This window comes from Aristolochia californica, unplaced genomic scaffold (assembly GCF_029961685.1).
Source record: "Aristolochia californica isolate CCGP_79_NKW_82.1479 unplaced genomic scaffold, dmAriCali1.0.hap1 SCAF_14, whole genome shotgun sequence".
Classification (NCBI taxonomy): domain Eukaryota; kingdom Viridiplantae; phylum Streptophyta; class Magnoliopsida; order Piperales; family Aristolochiaceae; genus Aristolochia; species Aristolochia californica.
The window spans coordinates 5,383,211-5,404,055 of record NW_027181815.1 but is presented as its reverse complement, the minus strand read 5'-3'; the positions used below and the strand labels follow the sequence as shown (position 1 = coordinate 5,404,055).

At 38.2% G+C, this 20,845-nt stretch overlaps 2 protein-coding genes and 1 pseudogene across 2 annotated transcripts; 1 reads left to right on the top strand and 2 right to left on the bottom strand.

Moving 5' to 3' along the window:
* Nucleotides 1–295: 295 nt before the first annotated feature.
* Nucleotides 296–2,542, bottom strand: LOC137950066 (protein TEEBE-like). Its single transcript, XM_068796422.1, has 3 exons — nt 2,420–2,542; nt 1,273–1,770; nt 296–1,003 (listed from the first exon to the last, which is right to left on the bottom strand). The coding sequence occupies exons 1-3, from the start codon at nt 2,499–2,501 to the stop codon at nt 480–482; spliced, it is 1,104 nt and encodes a 367-aa protein (XP_068652523.1). The 5' UTR covers nt 2,502–2,542; the 3' UTR covers nt 296–479.
* A 7,130-nt stretch (nt 2,543–9,672) lies between these two features.
* Nucleotides 9,673–12,733, bottom strand: LOC137950291 (protein TEEBE-like; annotated as a pseudogene).
* A 2,384-nt stretch (nt 12,734–15,117) lies between these two features.
* On the top strand, nt 15,118–20,572 carry LOC137949864 (cycloartenol-C-24-methyltransferase-like). Its single transcript, XM_068796078.1, has 14 exons — nt 15,118–15,282; nt 15,438–15,543; nt 16,485–16,551; nt 18,089–18,162; nt 18,241–18,325; nt 18,408–18,463; nt 18,630–18,684; nt 18,829–18,876; nt 19,014–19,097; nt 19,268–19,384; nt 19,477–19,560; nt 19,697–19,822; nt 19,948–20,045; nt 20,263–20,572. The coding sequence occupies exons 2-14, from the start codon at nt 15,464–15,466 to the stop codon at nt 20,324–20,326; spliced, it is 1,038 nt and encodes a 345-aa protein (XP_068652179.1). The 5' UTR covers nt 15,118–15,282; nt 15,438–15,463; the 3' UTR covers nt 20,327–20,572.
* The last annotated feature ends 273 nt before the right edge of the window (nt 20,573–20,845 follow it).

The following is a 20,845-nucleotide window of genomic DNA, read 5'->3' as shown; positions in this document are numbered from 1 at the left end:
GCTCGTTTTACCATGTTTTAGGTTATTCACGACTGTTGAAAGTTATCGACTGTAATTTCTTATTTATTATTTCTGCGTCTGGTTTGTTATAGGAATCTGATCTTGGTTTCGTTTTGTTGTTTTTAAATCAATTTAATAGTATGTTTTAGTTATATAGTTCAGTTTTATGTGATGTATTTTATCGTTCTTGAATTGATGCGGAGATTAGGACAGATTGAATCGACCTGCAGACCTTTTTCTCTATTTTCCTTGGGGTGGGATTCAATCTTTAATCAGAGCAAAATTACAAACCGAGTCAATATAAAAACCCGTTTAAAACTAACCATTCAGATTATACGATTTAAAAGACAATATGAAACCGAGTCAGACTTCAACAGTCTGATTTACAAAAGCAGGATAAATATGAAGGTTTGGGAGGAACTCTTAATAGATTTCAATTGCTCAATTTACCCTAATCTACATTCCAGGCTTTTCTTCTTTCACTTAGTGACAGGATAAACCCTCAATTGATCTAAGATGGGTCCGCAAAGGGAACCGAAATCATTAACCTTTGTGTGGTAGTAGGAACTGAAGAACGTTATCCTGGTCCTCGCAGTAGCAGCTTTGAACACCAGACTTGCAGCTTTGTATCCACCCTTTCCGGTTGAAATGTAAGGAACTTTGACGGTCTTATCGCCGGCGAAAGCCTCCACAAGCATAGATCCATGGCAGCCATTTTTAGCGTCTCCTACTACAAAAGAGAGGTTGTAGGTTGTGCCGGGGATTGTTCTGAGGACTTGAGCGATGGCGCTTTCCCTTCCGGCCACCAGTTCAATCGCAGCTTTGCCAAAGGGAACGTTGTAGTGTCTTGAATCGATGTACTTTACGGCTTTGAGAGATTCAATGATCCAACCAGGGAGTGGTGATGTCAGATCCTCTCCTCTTGGGGGCATGAGGACTCCATTGGAGGAATTGTGGAACACATGGGGACCCTCTTCGAAGCCACTGTTCTTTACCAAGTTATCTGAGTAAAAATGAAGAGAAAAAGGCTAGGCATATCAATATTAAAAAAACTAACAAGAACAAGAACAGCACAGACTACAAGCAGATTAGGGGTCGTCAAAACAGAGCACGAGAAGAGGAAAATAAGCCGAAACTTCACAATAGAAATGGAAATAAAAGAATAGCCATTGTTTCAAGAACCCTTGTTTTATTTCAAATGAATTTAGATAGAAATGCCAAAGTCTAAAACTTCAGAGAAGATGATCAAACAAGGATAGATGTCACGCATACCTCTTGTGGGCATTGCCGGGTACAGCTCCTTGATCGCAACAGCATCAATAAGAGGGCCACACGCGGGATCTTCTTGAACTCCGGTATTGTGAAACGTCACTTTGACTACCTTCGAGGAAGCTCTGAAGCCGAATGCGTATGTATCCCCGCCATTGCTGCTGTAGAGTGTCTGCAACGGAAGGTCACCAGAAATGGGCGGGACAGAGACCCTGAGAACTTCATCCTGCGCGCAGGTTCTCGAAGCGCTGAAGGTGATGGCATACAGAGTGTTATTCTTAACAGGAACTGACTGGCTGATTGAGGCTTCATTTCCAAGCCGGACGGCATGGTCACCATGTGGCACTGCGAAGAACATGCCACCTGGTTGAGGTCCACTGGAAATGTACTCGACAAACCCATTAATTTCCCACTCGGGGAGGGCGTACTTGCCACGGATCACTGTCTTCTTGAGGTCCGACGACTTTGGGGGGGTCTCGAAGTTACCATTTGGAAGGAGAGCTGCAGAAAACGGGAAAACAAAGTTAAAAAGGCCCATTAGATGAGCTGAACCTGAGCACAGACGAAGGGGAAACTCATAGAAACAGAGATGTAACAACTATTTTCTCATCAGAAAACTAGAGTGTGAACCCTAAAGTTTTCTTCCTGTGAATAAACCGAGTTGCTTCTTCATTATTCAGCTCAAGTAAGATTCCGAAGTTAAATAAACAGCTCCAACTCTTCTATAGAACAATATAAATGAAAATGGATTAAATGTATCAAGGCATCACTTCAAAGCATATAACCCCAATAACTGTCGAGAATAGCAAAATCTGACTACTACAAAAGTCGGCATTTTGAAGGCAAGACAGTGAAAAGTGATCCCTTTTTTTTCTGAAAAATAAACCCTTAAGAGGTTAGCTTCGCATTATCCTGCAATAAAGATCCTTCTACAAAAAAAAACCCCAAAACAAAGATCTCAAGTGCAGGCAGTCAAAAGATTCAGAGAAATAAGGAAGAGGAAGAAAAGTTCGGGTAGATCACTCTCTTGACTCACACTATAAACAAAACCAGCGGAAGGAGAAGAGAAAAATCAGACTCTGGCATACTCTGAAAAAAAAAAGAAACACAAAATACAGAGAAAGAGATCAAGTTGGGAAAAGAAGATTACCACTATCGTATACTGTAGCCGCAAGAGCAGAACTGAGGAAGAGGAGGACGGAGAGCAGAAGGAGAGTTCTTCTGGACGCCATTGTTGTTGAGATCTAAGAGCAAGTAACCACACTGGAAAGAGATGAGCTCCTGAGTACATTTATAATCAGAATGGAGCCAATGGCAAACCCATAGGCCACAGCTAAGCAGTAAGAGATGACCAAAATACCCTTATGATATATTTTGAAAGATTAATATATAATATTTATGTGTGACAGTGTACTACGTTTATTGTCTTTCGTGGTCATCCTAAAATAATAGAGGTAAGATCCTTTCCCACTAGAGGAATGGGAACATTTCATTTCGTTGTCGCTTCACCAGGTATGAGACGAATCGCACACCTCTTGTCGGGTCGAAGCCCGACATGCCCCGTGGTCTAACCAATTTTCGTTACGAGATTCGTGCGGCCCGAAGGGGCTCTCTGGGCTTGAAATTGGCCAGGTCGATTTGGGACCAGAGTCAGGGAGCCCACCGAATTCCGTGATTAATTAGATAGAATCACTATTGATAACAAATAATGCGTCATTTAAAAAAAAACGATCACATGGGGCCTTCCGCTGAAGATCATACCGAGCGTGATACATGGAATAGATTGAGGATCCTGTGGGACCCAGAGAGTGGACGAGGTGAAAAAAGCAAAAAGCAGATAGCGTCATTAATCATTGCATCACCGACACGACTTTCATCGTCTCGGGCCGCTACGAAGATTGGTTTTTCGAACCGGGTCTAACGCAAGCTATTTGAATTTTCAGGGACCGGACTTTGGTCCTCACGGTAAAAAACAGAAACCCTTGCTATGACTCAAACTTGGTGGTTTCTAGGTTTGCATTTGACCGGAAGGCTTGAAAGGAAATGGCCCTTTGGCGTCATTCCATCAGGTCTGAAGCAACACCGAGTGTATTCATCAATTCGGATATAGAGGTTGTTGTCTTGATACCTGTCTCCTACTATTTTTGAATCCAGCTATTAATGGTTTTGGCGGGTCTCATAAATGTCTAGATTTAAAGCCAATTAGTTCACTTTGAAGATTTCATCAATTCAAAATTTAAGCAAGAGCAAACAAGTTTTTTGCAAGTTATCTCTACTACCTACCCATATAAGGAAAGGTTTTATTCAAGCTCGGCGGCTCAGATCAGCTTGTATTGGAGTTAGGCTCGAGCTCAAACTTTCAAATAAGCTTGTGAGTCGACTCGTTAACATATTTTTTTTTTTTACAAAAATACCATTTACTCTTATTACTCTCGCTTATTCCCTATTTAGTTGGTTGATGCTCTTATTTACCTTAAACCTCAAAGATGATCGATCGTTCAACTCTTTTGGGTACCTCAAAGATGATCGATCGTTCAACTCTTTTGGGTCCCTCAATATCTGATATTGTTATTTACTAATAGAATAAATATTATTGATGAAGTTGTTTGCTCTTTCTTTTAGGTCTATTAAACTGGTTATTATACATTAGTATGTTCCATTGCAAAAACTCCTCCGTGATACCTTGCAGTTCAATGGTACCAAGGTCATCATAATATTATCATTATTTATTTTATATTTTTTAAGTTTATAATGTTGGTTGGATTTAGAACTCGGCTCGGGTTCAAACATGGCTAAGTTTTGTGGGTTTAAGCTCGATTCCAATTTTAGGCTCGAGGCAGAGCTGGAACTCGGGCTCAAGTTCGAAGTAATCAAATCAAGCTAAACTCTAACATATGTAGATTCAAGTTTGAAACAGCTCGATGCCACCCTTAAGGGTACAAACAGAGTAAATTACATAGATAATTTCCTCTTCCCCTATAGTGCATCGTTTGAAAATTAAAAAATACTCCGACAATTAAATATTATCACTTCTCCATAAATACACATGTAAAAGCCATTTATTTCGAGTGGGAGAGATTAATTGTATGGAACTTTCGAACCATCATATATTAGAGGAGTACCCATGCTTTTGATATTGTACTATTAGAGGAGTCCCCATTCATGGGTTTTAAAAAAAAATTTAGGTCGATGCAAGAGCTATTTAAAACAAGGAAATGATAGTAAGTTTGATGATATATATTCGGACCTCTCAAGTGTTGGAGGTTATGATTCTAAGAGAAACTCATCCGTGAGGTAAATAATTTATAAATAATTTTCATGCTTTATGGTAAACTAAATTAATATACGGGTCTGACACAAATTTGATTGCATTCCTAGCTTCGTTTATTTGAAAGATAATAAGTTTTGTGATGCCGTGAGTCCTAGCCATCCCTAGTTTTTCAGCTTAGGGATAAATAATCTCTAATCTCATTTTATTAAACAAACCTTCATTACCCAATGCCTAGGTTTTCGGGTCAGGTTTGTTCTACCCAATCAACCCAATGTACACCTTGGCTACCAAGCGGCCCTTGTATCAATCAACAAAACCATCCGAATAATATTTCATAGTATACTCCTATCAATGTCCAAAAACTCTACCACCAGCAGATAGGTCACACAACTCCTAAGTATCACAAGAAATTAAAATAACCATCTCCTCATCCATATGTTTCCACTATCGACAAGCTAACGCCTTCTATACATATTGACAAATGGACACAAAAGATAAGGGAGAAGCAAAAACACTAAATTGAAGTGAAACAAGAGAATCTGACAAATTCAGACAAAAGTTATCTTATACTAGGTTTCTTAACCACACAAGCAGATGAAGATCGATAAAAACAAGAGTAGAACTTACCGAAGGAGCAACAAAAGAAAACAAAGGCACAGGATGGAGTATAGAAGTAAAACCATTAGGCAAAGAATTCGGTTGAAAATATACTTGAACTTTATGTTCCCCTTACTAGAATCATCATCTAAGAAAATGAAAGGGAAACCACCAGATTTTCAACATGAGAATGCCTACCAAAATAAGGAGTAGTATAAAGAAGGGTAAAACTTGTTGCAACAAAAACTTTAAGATAAATTTGATCATAATACTTGCAATCCTTTTCTGTGTGTGTAATACCATGAAAAGATACATCAAATAGCTCATAAAGACAACTTATCAAAATCAACACCAATATGTTGAACAAAATAGACACACCCAAACACCTGTAGCAGAAAATTAAACAATCGGAACTGAGGTTTAAAGACTTCAAAAGGGATATCCACATGCTACATAGAGGACAAAACCTGATTAAATCAAATAACCAAAAATAAGCACAATTAAGGGTGGCATCCAATCAAGCCGATTCACGAGCAGTTCGAGCTCGGCTCTGTTCGATATGATTTATCTCAATCTCGAATCGAATTTGAGATCGAGTTCAGGTTCGTTTAAGTTAATGAGCCGAGCTCAAGCGAACCGTGGTTCGATTTAGAAGCTCGCAAGCCGACTCATTAACTTAATGAGGGCCCGAGAAAAATCAGTGATGCGGGAGATATGCGGCAGGTAACGACAACTTCAAGCTTAGGAATCAAGGAAATGAAAATTACGGGCTTGGGAAGATCAGAGAAAAATCAGTTCTTGCTGGCGAGAAAAATTGGACTGAAATCTGCTTGTTTAGGTAAGTTTTTTTTTTTAAATTGATATAATTTTCTTTTCTTCAATTTTTTCCTCTCTGATCTTCTTCCTTCCGCTTAGGGTGCTCTTGATTCCAACCTCCAACTCCATTGCTTGCGTTTACACAAGAATCATCAAAACGATATTCATATTCTCCGTATTGTAAGAAAATAAAGTGAGGTTACATGTTTCGAAGAGGAAGATGGGCTGGAATTCACGCACAAGAGTGAATAAATCCACAATCTAAAGGTACAAAAGGTTTGAATAATTATTTCTCCTTTCGTGAAAGATAAAAAGTAAGAAGACCACAAAAGTTGTTTTGGCAAAGAATAATAATATTCATTATTCTCTTCCCAAGTTAAATCACTGACTTTTCTTCCGAAATGAAAGCCAGCCACTAATGGGTTATGGATGCCTGAATAAGGGCGGATGCCATTTTTTATCCAAACAATCCACTGATCAAGGCAGTGATCATCTGTTGAAAATCTCTCGAATCAAAGGTTTTGGCCAGTTTGGCGGTCCCGAAATGGACGTCTGTGGATTTTGATGTTTGATGACGATGATATAACGATGAAGACAGATAAAATAAAGGCTTGTTTTGGACAACAACACTAATTAGAATAAGGACAGTAAAGTTTGTGGCTCATATCTGGCTCAAGCTCTATTGATTTCATAAACTCGTCAGAGATCTTTGCATAATTGAAAGTTATTTCAACTTCTATTTTAGTAGGTATGTTATTTTAATGATTTTTTTTGTGTTTGATTATTATTTAGAAGTCAGAGATTTTATTTTAGCAGGTATAAGTTTATTTTTTGTTGGTTAGTTAGTCGAAGAAATTGATCGATAATTTTTTTGCAATTCTTAACCCCATAAAATTGATATGTCCTATAACAGTAAGCACATCTCTATCAATTAAATTGTCTTTTAGAGGTTAGTGCTCACGCAAAAACAGTGTGAACTATTTGTTTTGTGGTGGAATTGACTTTGGACAATACCTTTATCTGTTATTAAATTGTCTTAAAGAAGAGTGAACTAGTTGTTTTATGGTGGAATTGACTTAAAAGAATCATTGTAAAAAAGGGAAATTATAATTTTGTTTTTATATATGGTAGAGATGTGAATGATTAATGTTAATCTCTTACAGATCTGGTCGAAATGATTTCCCTATGAGAAGGGAGTTGTATTTTAATTGTTGTGAAGGTCACAATGGCCTTCAACTTATTAAATAGAGTAATTCCCAATATATATGCAGGACTCTAACTATATAGATTTCAGTTAAATTATAACCAAATCCTGAAGTTGGAGCTCGAACTCAACTCGAGCTTGAACTCAGTTATAATTATTGGGCTTGCACTTCATAACAATTTTAGGCTCAAGGTTCAGCTCGAACTTGAGTTCGAAATATTTAAATAAAGTCCAACTTGAACATAGGTAGGTTCGGGCTTAACTCAATTCGATGTCATCCCTAAGCACAATTTCTCTCTAATAATATTTCAGAACATGCATATGAAAAAGAAGAGTGCTTGTTACATCAAGTACATGCCAATTTTTTGCTCTACAAGCCTGTTTTATTGAGGAATATAAATACTCGACGTTTTATGTTTAAATCCAAGTAGAGAACAATAATTTTTAAATTTAGGATACATAAACTCTAGACCATTATCTCTACACAACACAAAATTGAGTCTTTGTTTCACAATAAAATTGAACAAATACATCAAACATTTGTATCTTGTCTACTTTACTAACTTCACCCTCAAATGTCACAAAAATGAATAATAAAATATATTGGGAACCCACGTCCACATGGACCTAAATATTAGAACGGACCAAATCAAACCAAAATTGACTCCTTTTATTTCTACGACTAGGGTACAAGGAACAATGTTGTTTCCCCAACTAACAAGACTCACACTAAAACCTAGAAGTATACAAAAGAAAAGGAAACAATTGATGAAGGTTTTTTCTTGTTGAATCTCCCAATCAAAGATGTCAGTCATCATAGGCAAATCCCTAAAAGATACGAGAGAACAAAAAGAATGTAACCAAACAATTCAACTGAGTAGTAATATTTCTAATTAATAACAAATTAATTAAAATTTTAGAAACATAATAAGCATAAGATAACACCAAAGAAGGTGACACTGGAACTACTCTTTTACCAATTACTTGAGATTGTAATCCATCAATAAGAACAACAGAGGAAACAAAAGAAGAAGGATCAAGACATGAAAATATAGATTTATTACCTATCATATTTTCCAAAGCACGAGAGTAAAGTACTAGATTAGGTGCAAGTGTAGCCAAAAAACTAAACATAGTTGACTGAAGAAAAGAAGTATTAAGTGGCAGAGGTATTTGATTGATTTGAAGAAGTACTTGCACTTATGGTAGATGGGTCAGTTTTCTACTTCTCAACAAGCGTAGATAATTCATTTACGGAACATTACCACTATTATCTGAATACTTTCTAAGCTTATATACACTAGTCAATACGGAAATGTCAATAGTTGATAACATTTGAGCATGCACACTTTAATATTCTGGTCCAAGTCTATGAAAAAAATGTTGCAACATCTAGTTCAGTTTGTTACCACCTAGTGGTGTGAGAGTGATAGACTCAAAGCTCTTGATCTAAACTATTCAACTCACTGAAGTATTCAATCACACTTGGTTGTCCTCGCTGAACCGTCAATAATTTCGAATGAATTATATACACCTTCAACAAATTATTTTCATGAGAATACACAATCTTTTAGAATCTCCCAAATCTATTTTGTGGTTATACAATAAACTACCTAACTCTATATAGATGAATCCATACTATTAATTAACTAAGTCATAACAACAATATTATCTTTCTTCTTAACTTTTGACACCAGAATAGGTGAATCTTCTATCAATATATAAATTTGTCCTGAACTTCAAAAAAATAAAATAAAAATGATCGAGACCACACAATATTGTTTTTCCCATTCAACTATGGATTAGTAAATGGAATATGAATAACAACACACTTTTGCATCAGCATTCTGCTAGAAGATACTACACTAGAATCATTACATTACTATATGATCAATTTACCTTTCAACGCACCTTCTTTGTCAAAGATCAATCAACCTTTTAAATTGCCTTTTGTGACCGATTAGCCTATCTTAATGATTGCTCAATAATGTTCATCCACCTTTGTATGACCAATCAATCTATCTAGATGATCACCATTTGCCAAAAATTTTAAAAAGTATTTTCAACCTTCTCTATTCGACCCCACACATGACTACACCTAGTCTAATACAGCAGTATACTTTGATTTCTTTGCTATATTTAGGGAAACTTAAGAGTACTACATTCACCATGAGAAAATGGAAAATTTCCCTCAAATCAACCTTACTCTAATACCATGAAGAAAAGATATAAGATCGAAAAAAATAGACAATTAAAATTTCAGACCTTTGAGATGATAGTGCATCTACTCTCATGGATCTGCTTAGGGATAAGTAATCTCTATTTTCATTTTTTTAAACTCCACTTTCAGCTACGCCAACATGATTCAAATACCCTTTGAAGCTACGCCAACATGTATCATCCACAAAAGCAACGAAAGAACCAAATATCACAATTTGTTCTTTGCAGAACTTTTATAAATACTAAATGCAACAACAGGTTATCATGTATGTATTTTCATCAAGACACGTGATCTTCACTTTGAGACAGGATAAACCCTGACTTGATCCAGAACATGCCCACAGAGATGGGCGTAATCATGGAGTTTTGTGTGGTAAAAGGAACTGTAGAATGTTATTTTTGTCATCGAAGCAGTGGCTTTGAACGTGAAGCTTGCAGCTTTGAATCCATCCTTCCCGTTGGAGTTGTACCGGGCTTTCAGAATCTCTTTGGACGCAAAAGCTTACACTGCCATGGACCCATGGCATCCGTTTCTCACATCTCCAATCACAAAAGACAGATTGTAGACTATGTTGGGGACTGTTCTTAGAATCTGAGCAATTGCATTCTCTCTTCCCGCCACCAGTTCGATTGCAGTCTTACCATACGGACGATGAAATGCTTCGAGTTGATGTATTTGACGGCTTTGAGAGACTCCACGAACCAACCAGGAAGTGGTGATACGCGATCTGTTTGTTTTGGGGGAAGCAGAACGCCAGCGGACTAGTTGGGGAATAGGTGAGGACCATTTTCCAAGTCCCCGTTCTTTGCCAGGTTACCTGAAACATGTAGAAATCTAGTAAGGTCATCAAGACGAGCAGAAAATAGAAGCACAAGTAACCAATCGCGTAACGGGTAGAGAATGTTAGAGAATCGATCGAATGATACCTGGGGTGGGCAATGGTGGGACGAACTCTTTAATGGCTACAACATCAATTAGAGGTCCACATGTGGGGTCTTCCTGAATTCCGGGATTTTGGAATGTCACCTTCACTGTGTCAAAAGCAGCCTTGAAAGCTCAGGCGTGTGTGTCTCCGCCATTGCTGCTGTAGAGGGTCTGCAAGGGCAAGTCACCAGAGAGAGGAGGGACCGTGACCTTGAGGACCTCATCTTGGGCGCAGGTTCTTGACGAGCTGAAGGTGAGACTGTAGAACGAACCCTTTTTCAGACGTATAGATTGGCTGATGAAGGCCTCATTCCCAAGCCTGACAGTGTGGTCTCCGTGCGGCACGGGGTAGAACATTCCACCTGGCTGAGGCCCCCCAGAGATGTACTCCACTGAGCCATTGATCTACCATTTGGGAAGTGCATACCTGCCGAGAATGACCGTTTTGTTGAGGTGGAATGCCTTGGGGGCGACTTCCAAGTTGCCATTTGGGAGAAGAGCTGCAGGGAGAAGAAGCGAAAAGAAATTAACACGCACCAAGAGGATTGCATTTGATACTTCCAAAAGGGATAACAAAATGAGCAAAGAGATGCTTAATCTGAAGTAAAATCTCTATTCAATTCGATGAAGCCGAGTGACTTCAATCAACAGTTGAACCCTGTAAATGACTGAAGTGATCATCTCAAATGCAACAAACCAGAAAGGAATGTGATAAGAGCGATGATTGTTACCATCATATTGTTTATTCAAAAAAACAGAACCATTCAGAAGGGAACAGCAAAGAAGAAACCAAAACAAAACTCCCATTTTTTCAAGTCGAAGAAAGAAGATAAAGAGGAAGTGATAGGCTAATAAGACGTGTATTTATAAGGAAACAGGGGAAGATAGAAAAAACAGAGCAAATGCTAAAAGAAACGAGGAATAGTCGGTTCCCAGTAGCTTCAATTTGCATAGACTTTTCTCCGCGAACTAAGGTGAGATTTCATGTGCCCCACCACCCGGTCTACCCCCTTCATTTTTTCGTAATTAAACATCACCTGTCGGCGTGATTTTTTCTCTATTTCATATAACTTTCTGTGCCAGAGGTTTGGGAAATTTTCCATCTCTATACTTTAGTTTAAACTTTAAATTAAAGGGGAAGAACTCCGAATTCGTGCACTTTAGTATCGTCGAATCCAGGTCCTCTGCTTTTAGTGGTGGACAGGAGCTTGGAAAGCAGGAAATGGACAAGTTTTTCAAGGTGGAATAAAATCATTAATGCATTCGACTGTGAACTTGCAATGATCTACTCGATCCAGAAAGGAAGCCCATAAGTGTCCTTACAGTACCAAAAACCCAATGAATCTTGGGGCAATAGACGACTACACGTTATGCATTAATGTGGCTTTTGAATGACGCTGGTATCGACTGTGATTCTCTACTATTCTTTTGAGAGAAAAAAGTTGTTATCTGTTTCCGGCTTTTCGATGAAAACGGCAAGGAGAATGAAAAAAAAAACCATTTTTTGAATAAAAGAGAGAGAGTCATTGAGTGAAGTTATGGTCAAAGCCTCCTTCTCTGGTTTTTCGTTCTTCGAAAAAAATTTCCACTCTCTCGGCTTCCCTCTCCCTTCTCCCTCTCGCTACTGCGGCTACACCTAATCCTTCCCCCTGCCCGTCGTCGTCGACTCCCGTAGCCTCGCCCTTGCCTCGTCGTACCCCAGCTAGAGTAGCTACTACGAATCCTCTCTTGTCGTTGTCACCCCCTACCACCGCTTGCCGTCGTTAGATCAGCCGGCTACAGCTCTCTCCGGCACCGCATAGAACCCCACCGGATACCTAAGTCGAGGGGGACAATTGTTTCCCCCCTCGATGCCCCGTCCCTCACAGAATGCGAACTCGCACGTGTAGTTCACGTATGTGGTTTTTTTTATATAAAAAAAAACTTTGCAAATCTTTTTTTTTTGTTTATTTTATTTTATTTTATAATTAATGTGCACAGTTAATTTAGCTCCCTCTCTTGAACTTCATATATATGCACAAGAGTGAACTTCAGCTGTATTACTCAATTCATCTCGTAACATCGTTAGTGGAGCACCAACGCTTAATTCATGTTGATGAATCAGATGAATACAGAAATCATCTCCACAGTTTAATTTCAGGAATTCGGATTCTGCAGTATATTGCGAATCATCTGGATGAAGCAAGCGCGGCGCTTCAAACCCTCGTCGAAATTTATTTTTTTGATCTCTCTCCCGTGCTCTCCCTCTCTTGATCTCCTCCTCCTCTGGTCTTTCTTTCTCAGAAATGTTTTTCCTATCTCTCTCGGCCTCCATCTCCCATCTCCCTTTCGCCACTGCCGCTGTACCTAATCCTTCCCCCCGCCCGTCGCCGTCGACTCTCGTATCCTCGCCCTCGCCTCGTCGTGCCCCAGCTAGAGTAGCTACTCTCATCGTTGTCACCCCCCTACCATTGCTTGCCGCCATCAGATCAGCCAACCACCGCTTTCTCCGACACCCCATAGAAACCCCCCCCCCCCCCCCCCTCGGATACCTAAGTCCCAACCACCTCTAGTACCGTTTTTCCTCCAGACGATGCAATAATACGTAAAAATATAGTGTGTTAAAGTTAATATTTGATTAATTTTTCTTGTTTATTTATTTATTTATTTATTTATTTATAATTAATCATGTGTACAGTTATTGACTCACTAATTACTGTATTAATGTACAATAAACTGTAATTATTAAATAATAGAATATCTAATTTAATTAATTAGTAAAATAATATAATTTAATTATTCATTAAATTACTTATTCATGTAGTAATCATGTTTGTTTTGCCTAATTTAAGATTTAAGTATTATGTTTTAATTAAGTATACTATTACAAGTTTCTCATTTTCTTATTTTTTGATATTTTTTTTATTTTGGGGCTCTAATAGTAGAAACTGTTTTCTATTGCATATGAACTCGTTCATACTAACACCAAGTTTGAAATTAAATTTCATGTAAATAAATGATGTTTAAATTTTAAATTTGTTGACTAACGCCCCGTGGTTATAGTTGGGAGATGAATTCACGTGGATGCTTATGCTTTTGGGCATCATATTATATGCTAATTTCTTTATATTTTTTGCTTACTAGAAGCTGTATTATAAAATCATTTATTTTGCATTCAACACTAGCAAACCATTACCATAGCCTTATCTCACCAGCGTTCAACGAAAACGGAACGTCCTTTTTATTATTCGGACGTAATGGATGACGTGAAAACAGAGCAGGTAACAGATAATACCTTACCCTTATCACACCTCCCCTCTAATTAAAACATTTAGGCTAATCTTAAATCAAAAACAACTAATTCAATGGAATGCATGAACCCTTAGTTCAAGGAGTTAGGGTCTTCAAACAAGTCTTGCCTTGATCGGAAATTCCAAGATCATGTCGGCCACGGCAAGGTTTCATGTCCATTCTGGTCGTGGTCGCCAGTCAAGACGCAGGAGCGTCTCCAAGAGTAAGATTCTGCTTTGACAATAATGGGGCAATTGAAGCGAACCGGTGAATCTGTGCTTCGTACTAAGGGAATCGATGGATCGGAAAGCCGGCAATCGCTCCATCCTCCGTCAATTTTGAGGCCGAGCCATGGACATCCAGATACGAAACCCATCACAGAAGGCGGAGAAGCAAATAATGAAATGCAATAAGACAAAAACACGATAAGGATTGGATTTTAAAAGAGAATAATAACGAAAGAATCGCTGAAAAGGCTCGGACACATCGAGTGGCGTTTGTCGCATCCAGTGTCGTTATCTTCTCTGTTTCTTTTTCAAGCTTTTTCCAGTTTTAAACGATGTATTTGTATTTAATTATAAAAACCCATCAGTAGTTCACCGTAAGTTTTTCACCTGCACTAAGTGGACTTCCATTATTCTTTTAAATCTGACGGCACAGGTGGAAAAATACTGTCTCCTTCTCCACTCATTTGTCCTCACATTTGACTTGCCATATCAAAAGTGACAGACAAGACAAGGGCGACTCGTGCAGGGCTCTCCTTCTCCAGCAAGTTAAACTCGAGGTTTCAACGAATACCACGTATTTGAAGATCTACTTGACATATTATTCTGAGCAACACCCGTTGCCTTGTGAACTGCCGCTATCTATGCCTCGACAATGATGAATGAACCAGACCGATAACTCTCCAGAGGTAATTCGTTTTTAGCTCGTTTTTCCATCTCAAACCCTCCTTCCACCTTGTATGCACGATTGGCCTCTTTGCCGGTTTAAAAACTGTCGTCTCTGTCACTGGAGCACGGAAAGAGACAAATGCACGGAAACCGTCTTCGCTCTTTTTCTTCTTTTTCTCTTTTTTGTTTTTTTGCTTTTCTTTTTCCCACTGGACAGTCGAGGGAGAGCTGCAGAGAACGGACAGCAGTGGTGTCATCTTTGCTCAAACCAAAGTACAGACACCAACTCGATTCTAAGTGTCATATCGCTCACAGCATCACTCGTGAGTCACCCGGCCACATTTCTTTACATCCGAGCATGACCTGGATCCCGCCAATTAGTAATTTTTCCTTCTTTCTTGCCAACAAAAGATCCAATTTATATTAAAATTGGAAAGGACAATTTTGGAACTTAGTTTTATATTAATATGCGTTAGTTAGATATAAAATTATTTCCTTAACCGCCAGGCAGCACGACTAACGCATGTCACGTCACGTGTTTTGCTCTGGTTCTGTCTTCTGTTTCTCAATCGGCCGAAATGCAAGTTTTGGGAACGGTCTGCCAAGCGTTAAAAAATAAACTATATCAGGCGCTTTTCCCTCTGATTCTTTCTATTGTTCTCTGGCAGCCCTTTCTGCCTTTAAAACCGTCCGAACAGTAGCTCCTTTCAGCCCTCCCGTATATTTTGTTTCTCCTCGGAGGCCGCCGCCTTCTCTTCCCTTTCTCTCGCGGTTTTCCTTCGGCTTCTTCTTCCATTCGATCAAAGAACATTCCGATGTAAGAGTCACTCTGAGCTCGTTAATGTGTCTGCGAATTAATTTGGTTTTTATTATCCTTTTCCATCCGAAGATCGTCGGATTTTTATTTAATCTTTATAGGCCTTTTCTGGCGATGACGAGTCTCCTTGTGTTTTCTCCTACGGTGAACTGCAGAGTCTCTTCTTGTTAAGGATACGGAGATGGCGAAAAGCGCTTTGGATCTAGCCTCTGGTCTCGGGGGGAAGATGGACAAGAAGGAAGTTCTATCCGCTGTTGATCAGTGAGTGTAGCTTCGATTTTACCACGCTTTGCTTTTCGAACTTGCTCTGCATATGCTCACTTTATGCATGCACGTATGATTGTCTTATAAACCTCTGTTCTGTTTCTCTTTTTCATTCGGTTACTGCCCGATCTTTGCTTGGCTTGATCTGCAACGATAATTTTTCACATCTCTTTAGTACTAAAGCTGGTGTTTCATTTCTGAAAAGTAATCTCTAATACCGCAGTACAGAATTTTAATATGATCGTGGACGAAGAACTATTGTGCTTCCAATGAAGGTGAAAATCGTCGGTAAAATAAGATCTGTTGCTTTCGGCAAGAGTAGTTTACGAGTGACGTATTTGGCGAGAAATCTGATCGATCAAGCTAATTGAAGTTGGACGATTAGATATATCTTCAATATTGATTCCGATGCTTTCTAACGTTTATATTTTAGCAGAAATGAAAAAATGGAAGTTCCTAGATTTTAGACATTTTATGGAAGAATGTACCTGGTAGAAAGCAGAGCATCTGAAAACAACACGTCGAAGACAAAACCATTTGTTATATGGTTGGTTGTCAACAAGACAAGGGTTACTTCAAATTCTTTTTGGTTATCTTTGAATATGCAGTTCTTGAAGTGGATGGGACATATAGATGAAATGAAATTCATTAGAATCTGGAGCTCTGTCATAAAGCACGTAATGGTGTTCATGATTGGAAATGTTTGTGATCATCACTGTTCATCATTTATTTGCAATTAAATGTTTAGATATCAATTTTGGAGATCTTTAAAAATTAAAGGTACATTGTTTTTTAAACTTGTGCTCTTGCAGTTGTTGATGTATAACAGAGCTTTGATCTTACTTCCTATCACCTCAAATTTTGTCTTCACAACATAAAATTCAATTGTTTAAGATAAGATATTTCTCCTAGACTAAATCTCGTCGTAATGTGTCCAGATATGAGAAATATCATGCCTGCCATGGAGGGAATGAACAAGATAGAAAGGAAAACTACACCGACATGGTAAGAAGATTTCACAGCCCCAATTTGTTTCAAGTGGTATCCCTCCATTACTGGTTTCGTCTTTCTTGAGGACATACTGGCTTGTATTTGTGCTTTCATGCTTTGTAAGATGTATTTGAAACTTGTCCATGCCATAGGACATTAGGGAACCATTTAAACTTTTGTTTTCTCAATAAAATCATTATGTGGGAGATGCTATTTAGGCAAAAGACCATTGATACTATTTAGGCAAAGAGATCACAAGCTCAGGATTTTATTCCTAATGCTCCACGATCACCACTTGATACTTGTGGCATCATGAGATAGATGTGTATATGCTGCATCCTTGTTTTGGATGACAATCATAGAAAGATACATTAAGATCCATTGCTGTTTAACAAACTCTAGGAAAATTTATTTCTACGGAACTTTCTGGTTGACACTCTAGTTTAGCAAATTGTAGGAAAATTTCTTTCTACAGGACTTTCTGGTTTTCAATCTTATGGGAAAATCAATGAGCTGAAAGATAGTGGGCTTTACTAAATCTTGGTTAAGGTTTGATTGCTTACTACAATGTTTTCTAATTCACAGCTTCTAATTCATAGACTGGACTAGAGGAAGCTTCTGTCTTCCGAAATGTTTGAAATATGTAAAGAGAATTATATCCAAAAATTATAGTTAAAATTTTATACTTGCCTTTCATTATCTCAAGATAAGATTTTCTTTTCTCTGGATAAGTCCTCTTAATGGAATATCAATGTAAAGATTAGGAAGTTCTGTGAGAATATCGTTATTAACTAATCACCTATATATTGCTGGTGAATGGGAAAAATCTAATTCATGAATCTTGTGACAGCAACTATAATGGTCAAAGCAGAAACCCTTGAATTGTTCCTCATTGTGAGCTTTTCTTTAAGGAAGCACAAAGTCCACAGATTTTATTTTATTTTATTTTAAATGGCAGTGCACCACAAAGTCCACAGTTAAGTTAGATAGGTTTGAAAACAAATTCTCATTATTATCCACTCATTGAGAAATTATCCAGCATGAATGAAATGAAAAGCTAAGTTACTGTATCTCTCGCGTGTACATGGTGTACACGGACCTTATGACTGCAGATTAGTAGATTAGCTTTTCATACATTTTGATATTAGAAAACTTTTAGAAATTTTTTGTGCTCGTAGAACACACTTCAGCATGGAGATGCATAATTGTGTGAAATAAATGTTCCATTGTACTAGGGATAGAAAAATGAAGATCAAGAACAGTACGTAAGGTTATGAACAGTATATAATCTTATAAATTATCTTAAAAAAACATTCAAGTTGGCATTTGGAAGTATGATACTCTCTTGTTGTAGAGGTTCCTTGTGGCCAACTTAGTCCTGTTCTTGTCACCAGAGATTTGATATGGCATTTTTTTCTTAATGGGCGTGCAGTAGGTTTTTGGTGGTAAAGTTGGAGCACATTAGAGCCCTCATAAGGGTATGACGTAAGAAATATTGGATCTTCGAATTTTACTTTTTGAGCAATTTTTGTTCTGTTTTCTTTTTTTCCAGGTGAACAAATACTATGATCTTTCAACCAGCTTTTATGAATTTGGATGGGGAGAGTCTTTTCATTTCGCAACGAGGTTAGTGTTGCTGGTAGTAATAATTTATCTGCTTTTATACATAATGGATGAACAGGAGTTTAACTTTTAAAGTTACAGATGGAAAGGGGAATCACTCCGGGAAAGCATCAAGCGACATGAGCACTTTCTTGCCTTAAAACTTGGTTTGCAACCTGGAATGAAGGTATGGTAATACTGTTCATGTTTCATAAGCCCAGTAAGGTTCAGTTGCAACTTGATTTTACTGAAGTGAGCTTGTCTTTTAGGTCTTGGATGTAGGATGTGGGATTGGTGGACCACTAAGAGAAATTGCTCGATTTAGGTAATTTTTGACATGTGCAAATTTCTATCTTTGCCTAAAAAACTGAACTTCATCTTTAGAGTTATCTGTTTTAACTACATATAGTTCTTTTGTATAAATAGTTCTCTCAGAAGAAGGGAACATGATTTCAACTGTTGCATTTGAAATGTGTTTGGATCAATTGCAGCTCAACATCCATAACAGGGTTGAACAACAATGAATACCAGATAGCAAGAGGAAAAGTAAGTGTCTTACTATCATTTCTTTAAAAATAGTGCATGGCTTTGGACATTCTTATGGCAGATTTCAAGAGGCTATTGTTTTTCTTGGTGGGTTTTCCTCGATTCCTTTTTTTACAGTGTTATTTACCTTTTATTGTGTCACAGGTGCTCAACCGTGTGGCAGGAGTGGACAAAACCTGTGACTTTGTGAAGGTAATGTCTTAACTATATTCTTTCTAGCTTCTGGCTAACGTTCAATTCTTTGTTCTTGGTGCTTCTACTTTTGCGTATCTCTGCCAACGTGATTGTCAATGTTTCATCTGGAACTAATAAGTCACCTATATGTGCAGGCAGACTTCATGAAAGTACCATTCTCTGACAACACGTTTGATGCAGTATATGCCATTGAAGCTACCTGCCATGCACCAGATGCGGTTTGTTCTTTCAAATGCATCCTTAAATTGATCTAAGGATTTCAGTAGTTTCATGAGGGCGTTTTTGGTCGTTTACTTCTGATTTTGCCTTGGATGTCTGATTCCTACAAGAGTTATGACCAGAAAATCAAGGTCATTTTCATTATCTCATTATTCTCTGTTCAAAACAGTTTGGCTGCTACAAAGAGATATTCAGAGTGTTAAAGCCAGGTCAATCTTTTGCTGCGTATGAATGGTGCATGACCGACTCATATGATCCACAAAATGAAGTGCACCAGAATATCAAGGTCATTTTCAATATCGCAGTTGATTAGCTCTTTTATTCTTGTGTTATGTCGTTTTCTTTCAGTAGTTGTAATAAAAAAATTTAATTAGGCAGGCCCAAATTGAGCTTGGTGATGGCCTTCCAGACATTAGAACGACAAGACAGTGCCTGGAAGCATTGAAACTTGCAGGCTTTGAGGTAAGAAGCATAATTGTCTATTGTTATGTTATAGATACATGCTTGATAAACAAGTATTTCCTCAGGTACTTCATAATTACTTTATCATTCAAAAGTTCTGAGTTGAGTATGCACTGCTTCTTTTATCTGGTCATAGGTAATTTGGGAAAAAGATCTTGCACTCGACTCTCCTGTGTCTTGGTATTTTCCTCTGGATACAACTCAATGGTCTCTATCCAGCTTGCGTTTGACAGCTCTTGGGCGTGTTGTGACAAGAAATCTGGTGAGTTTCCATTGGATAGCTCAACCCTGTTTTTGGTCTCGTCTTGAAATTGGAGTTCTCTACCTGTGTCTTCCTTTTCGTAGATGGCTCCTAGTAGTTAATAGAATAATATTTTGCTTGTGCAGGTCAAGGTCTTGGAGTACGTGGGTATTGCACCAAACGGAAGTAGCAGAGTTCAGTCTTTCCTCGAAACTGCTGCAGATGGGCTGGTTGCTGGTGGAAGGTAAACAAGCATCTGAACCGACTTTATATATTCAGTGATTTTTTTCTTTTGTAGACATGCTCGATGGTTATGAACCACACAAAAACATCTAGAACAGTCGCGTTCTAGAGAATTGAGGTTGTTTTTGTTTGTTTAACAAAGAGTGGAGACACTACTGATAGTCTCCTCCATGGACCATTGAGATTGGAAACTAATAATATGCTTTGAATTTGGACAGGAGAGAGATTTTCACACCCATGTACGCGTTCGTAGCACGGAAGCCTCTTCCTACCACTGCTTGACCTGCTTCTGGGCTTCAGTGAGTTCTAGAAAGAGTTAAAAGAGTCTGAAATCAAACTTGATGTGATACAATGAAATTGCTCTCTTTAAACGGTCCTGTAATTCTTGTTTGTTATTCTATTTTCAACTCTCGAGCTATAGAACCTAAAAAGGGTCCTCGCCGTAGCTGTAGGAAGCATAGTTTTACCTAGAACTGGAACTGGAAAATATTTCTCGTCCTGGTGTGCGCCTGATGGTCCTGTTTCTTCTGCATTTTATTTTAGATAGGCTACAAAATTAGGCACAAAAGAAATCTGTACGGCCAAGCATTACGTTGAGAATGCAGCCCTGTTTTTAGCATGTCTGCCAGGTGCTGAGTTTGAATTCCTGTCATAATACGAATCCCAAACAGTATTCGGTCCCCGCTTCGACATATGTCAAGATTAACATGTTTTTGTCATCGAATTTTCCGATAAGATGTAAGACAGAAGGGAGTGCTGAAACAACCAAAATCCTCGAAACATGTGGTAATATATTCTATA

Excerpts from the sequence above, each read along its gene's own strand:
- LOC137950066 (XM_068796422.1), bottom strand. The coding sequence starts at position 2,501 with ATGGCGTCCAGAAGAACTCTCCTTCTGCTCTCCGTCCTCCTCTTCCTC. Across the intron at positions 1,771-2,419 it reads GGCTACAGTATACGATAGTG|CTCTCCTTCCAAATGGTAAC; the intron begins GTAATCTTCTTT and ends CGTTTTCTGCAG. Across the intron at positions 1,004-1,272 it reads CCCGGCAATGCCCACAAGAG|ATAACTTGGTAAAGAACAGT; the intron begins GTATGCGTGACA and ends ATTTTTACTCAG.
- LOC137949864 (XM_068796078.1), top strand. The coding sequence starts at position 15,464 with ATGGCGAAAAGCGCTTTGGATCTAGCCTCTGGTCTCGGGGGGAAGATG. Across the intron at positions 15,544-16,484 it reads GTTCTATCCGCTGTTGATCA|ATATGAGAAATATCATGCCT; the intron begins GTGAGTGTAGCT and ends TAATGTGTCCAG. Across the intron at positions 19,385-19,476 it reads AAGTGCACCAGAATATCAAG|GCCCAAATTGAGCTTGGTGA; the intron begins GTCATTTTCAAT and ends TTAATTAGGCAG.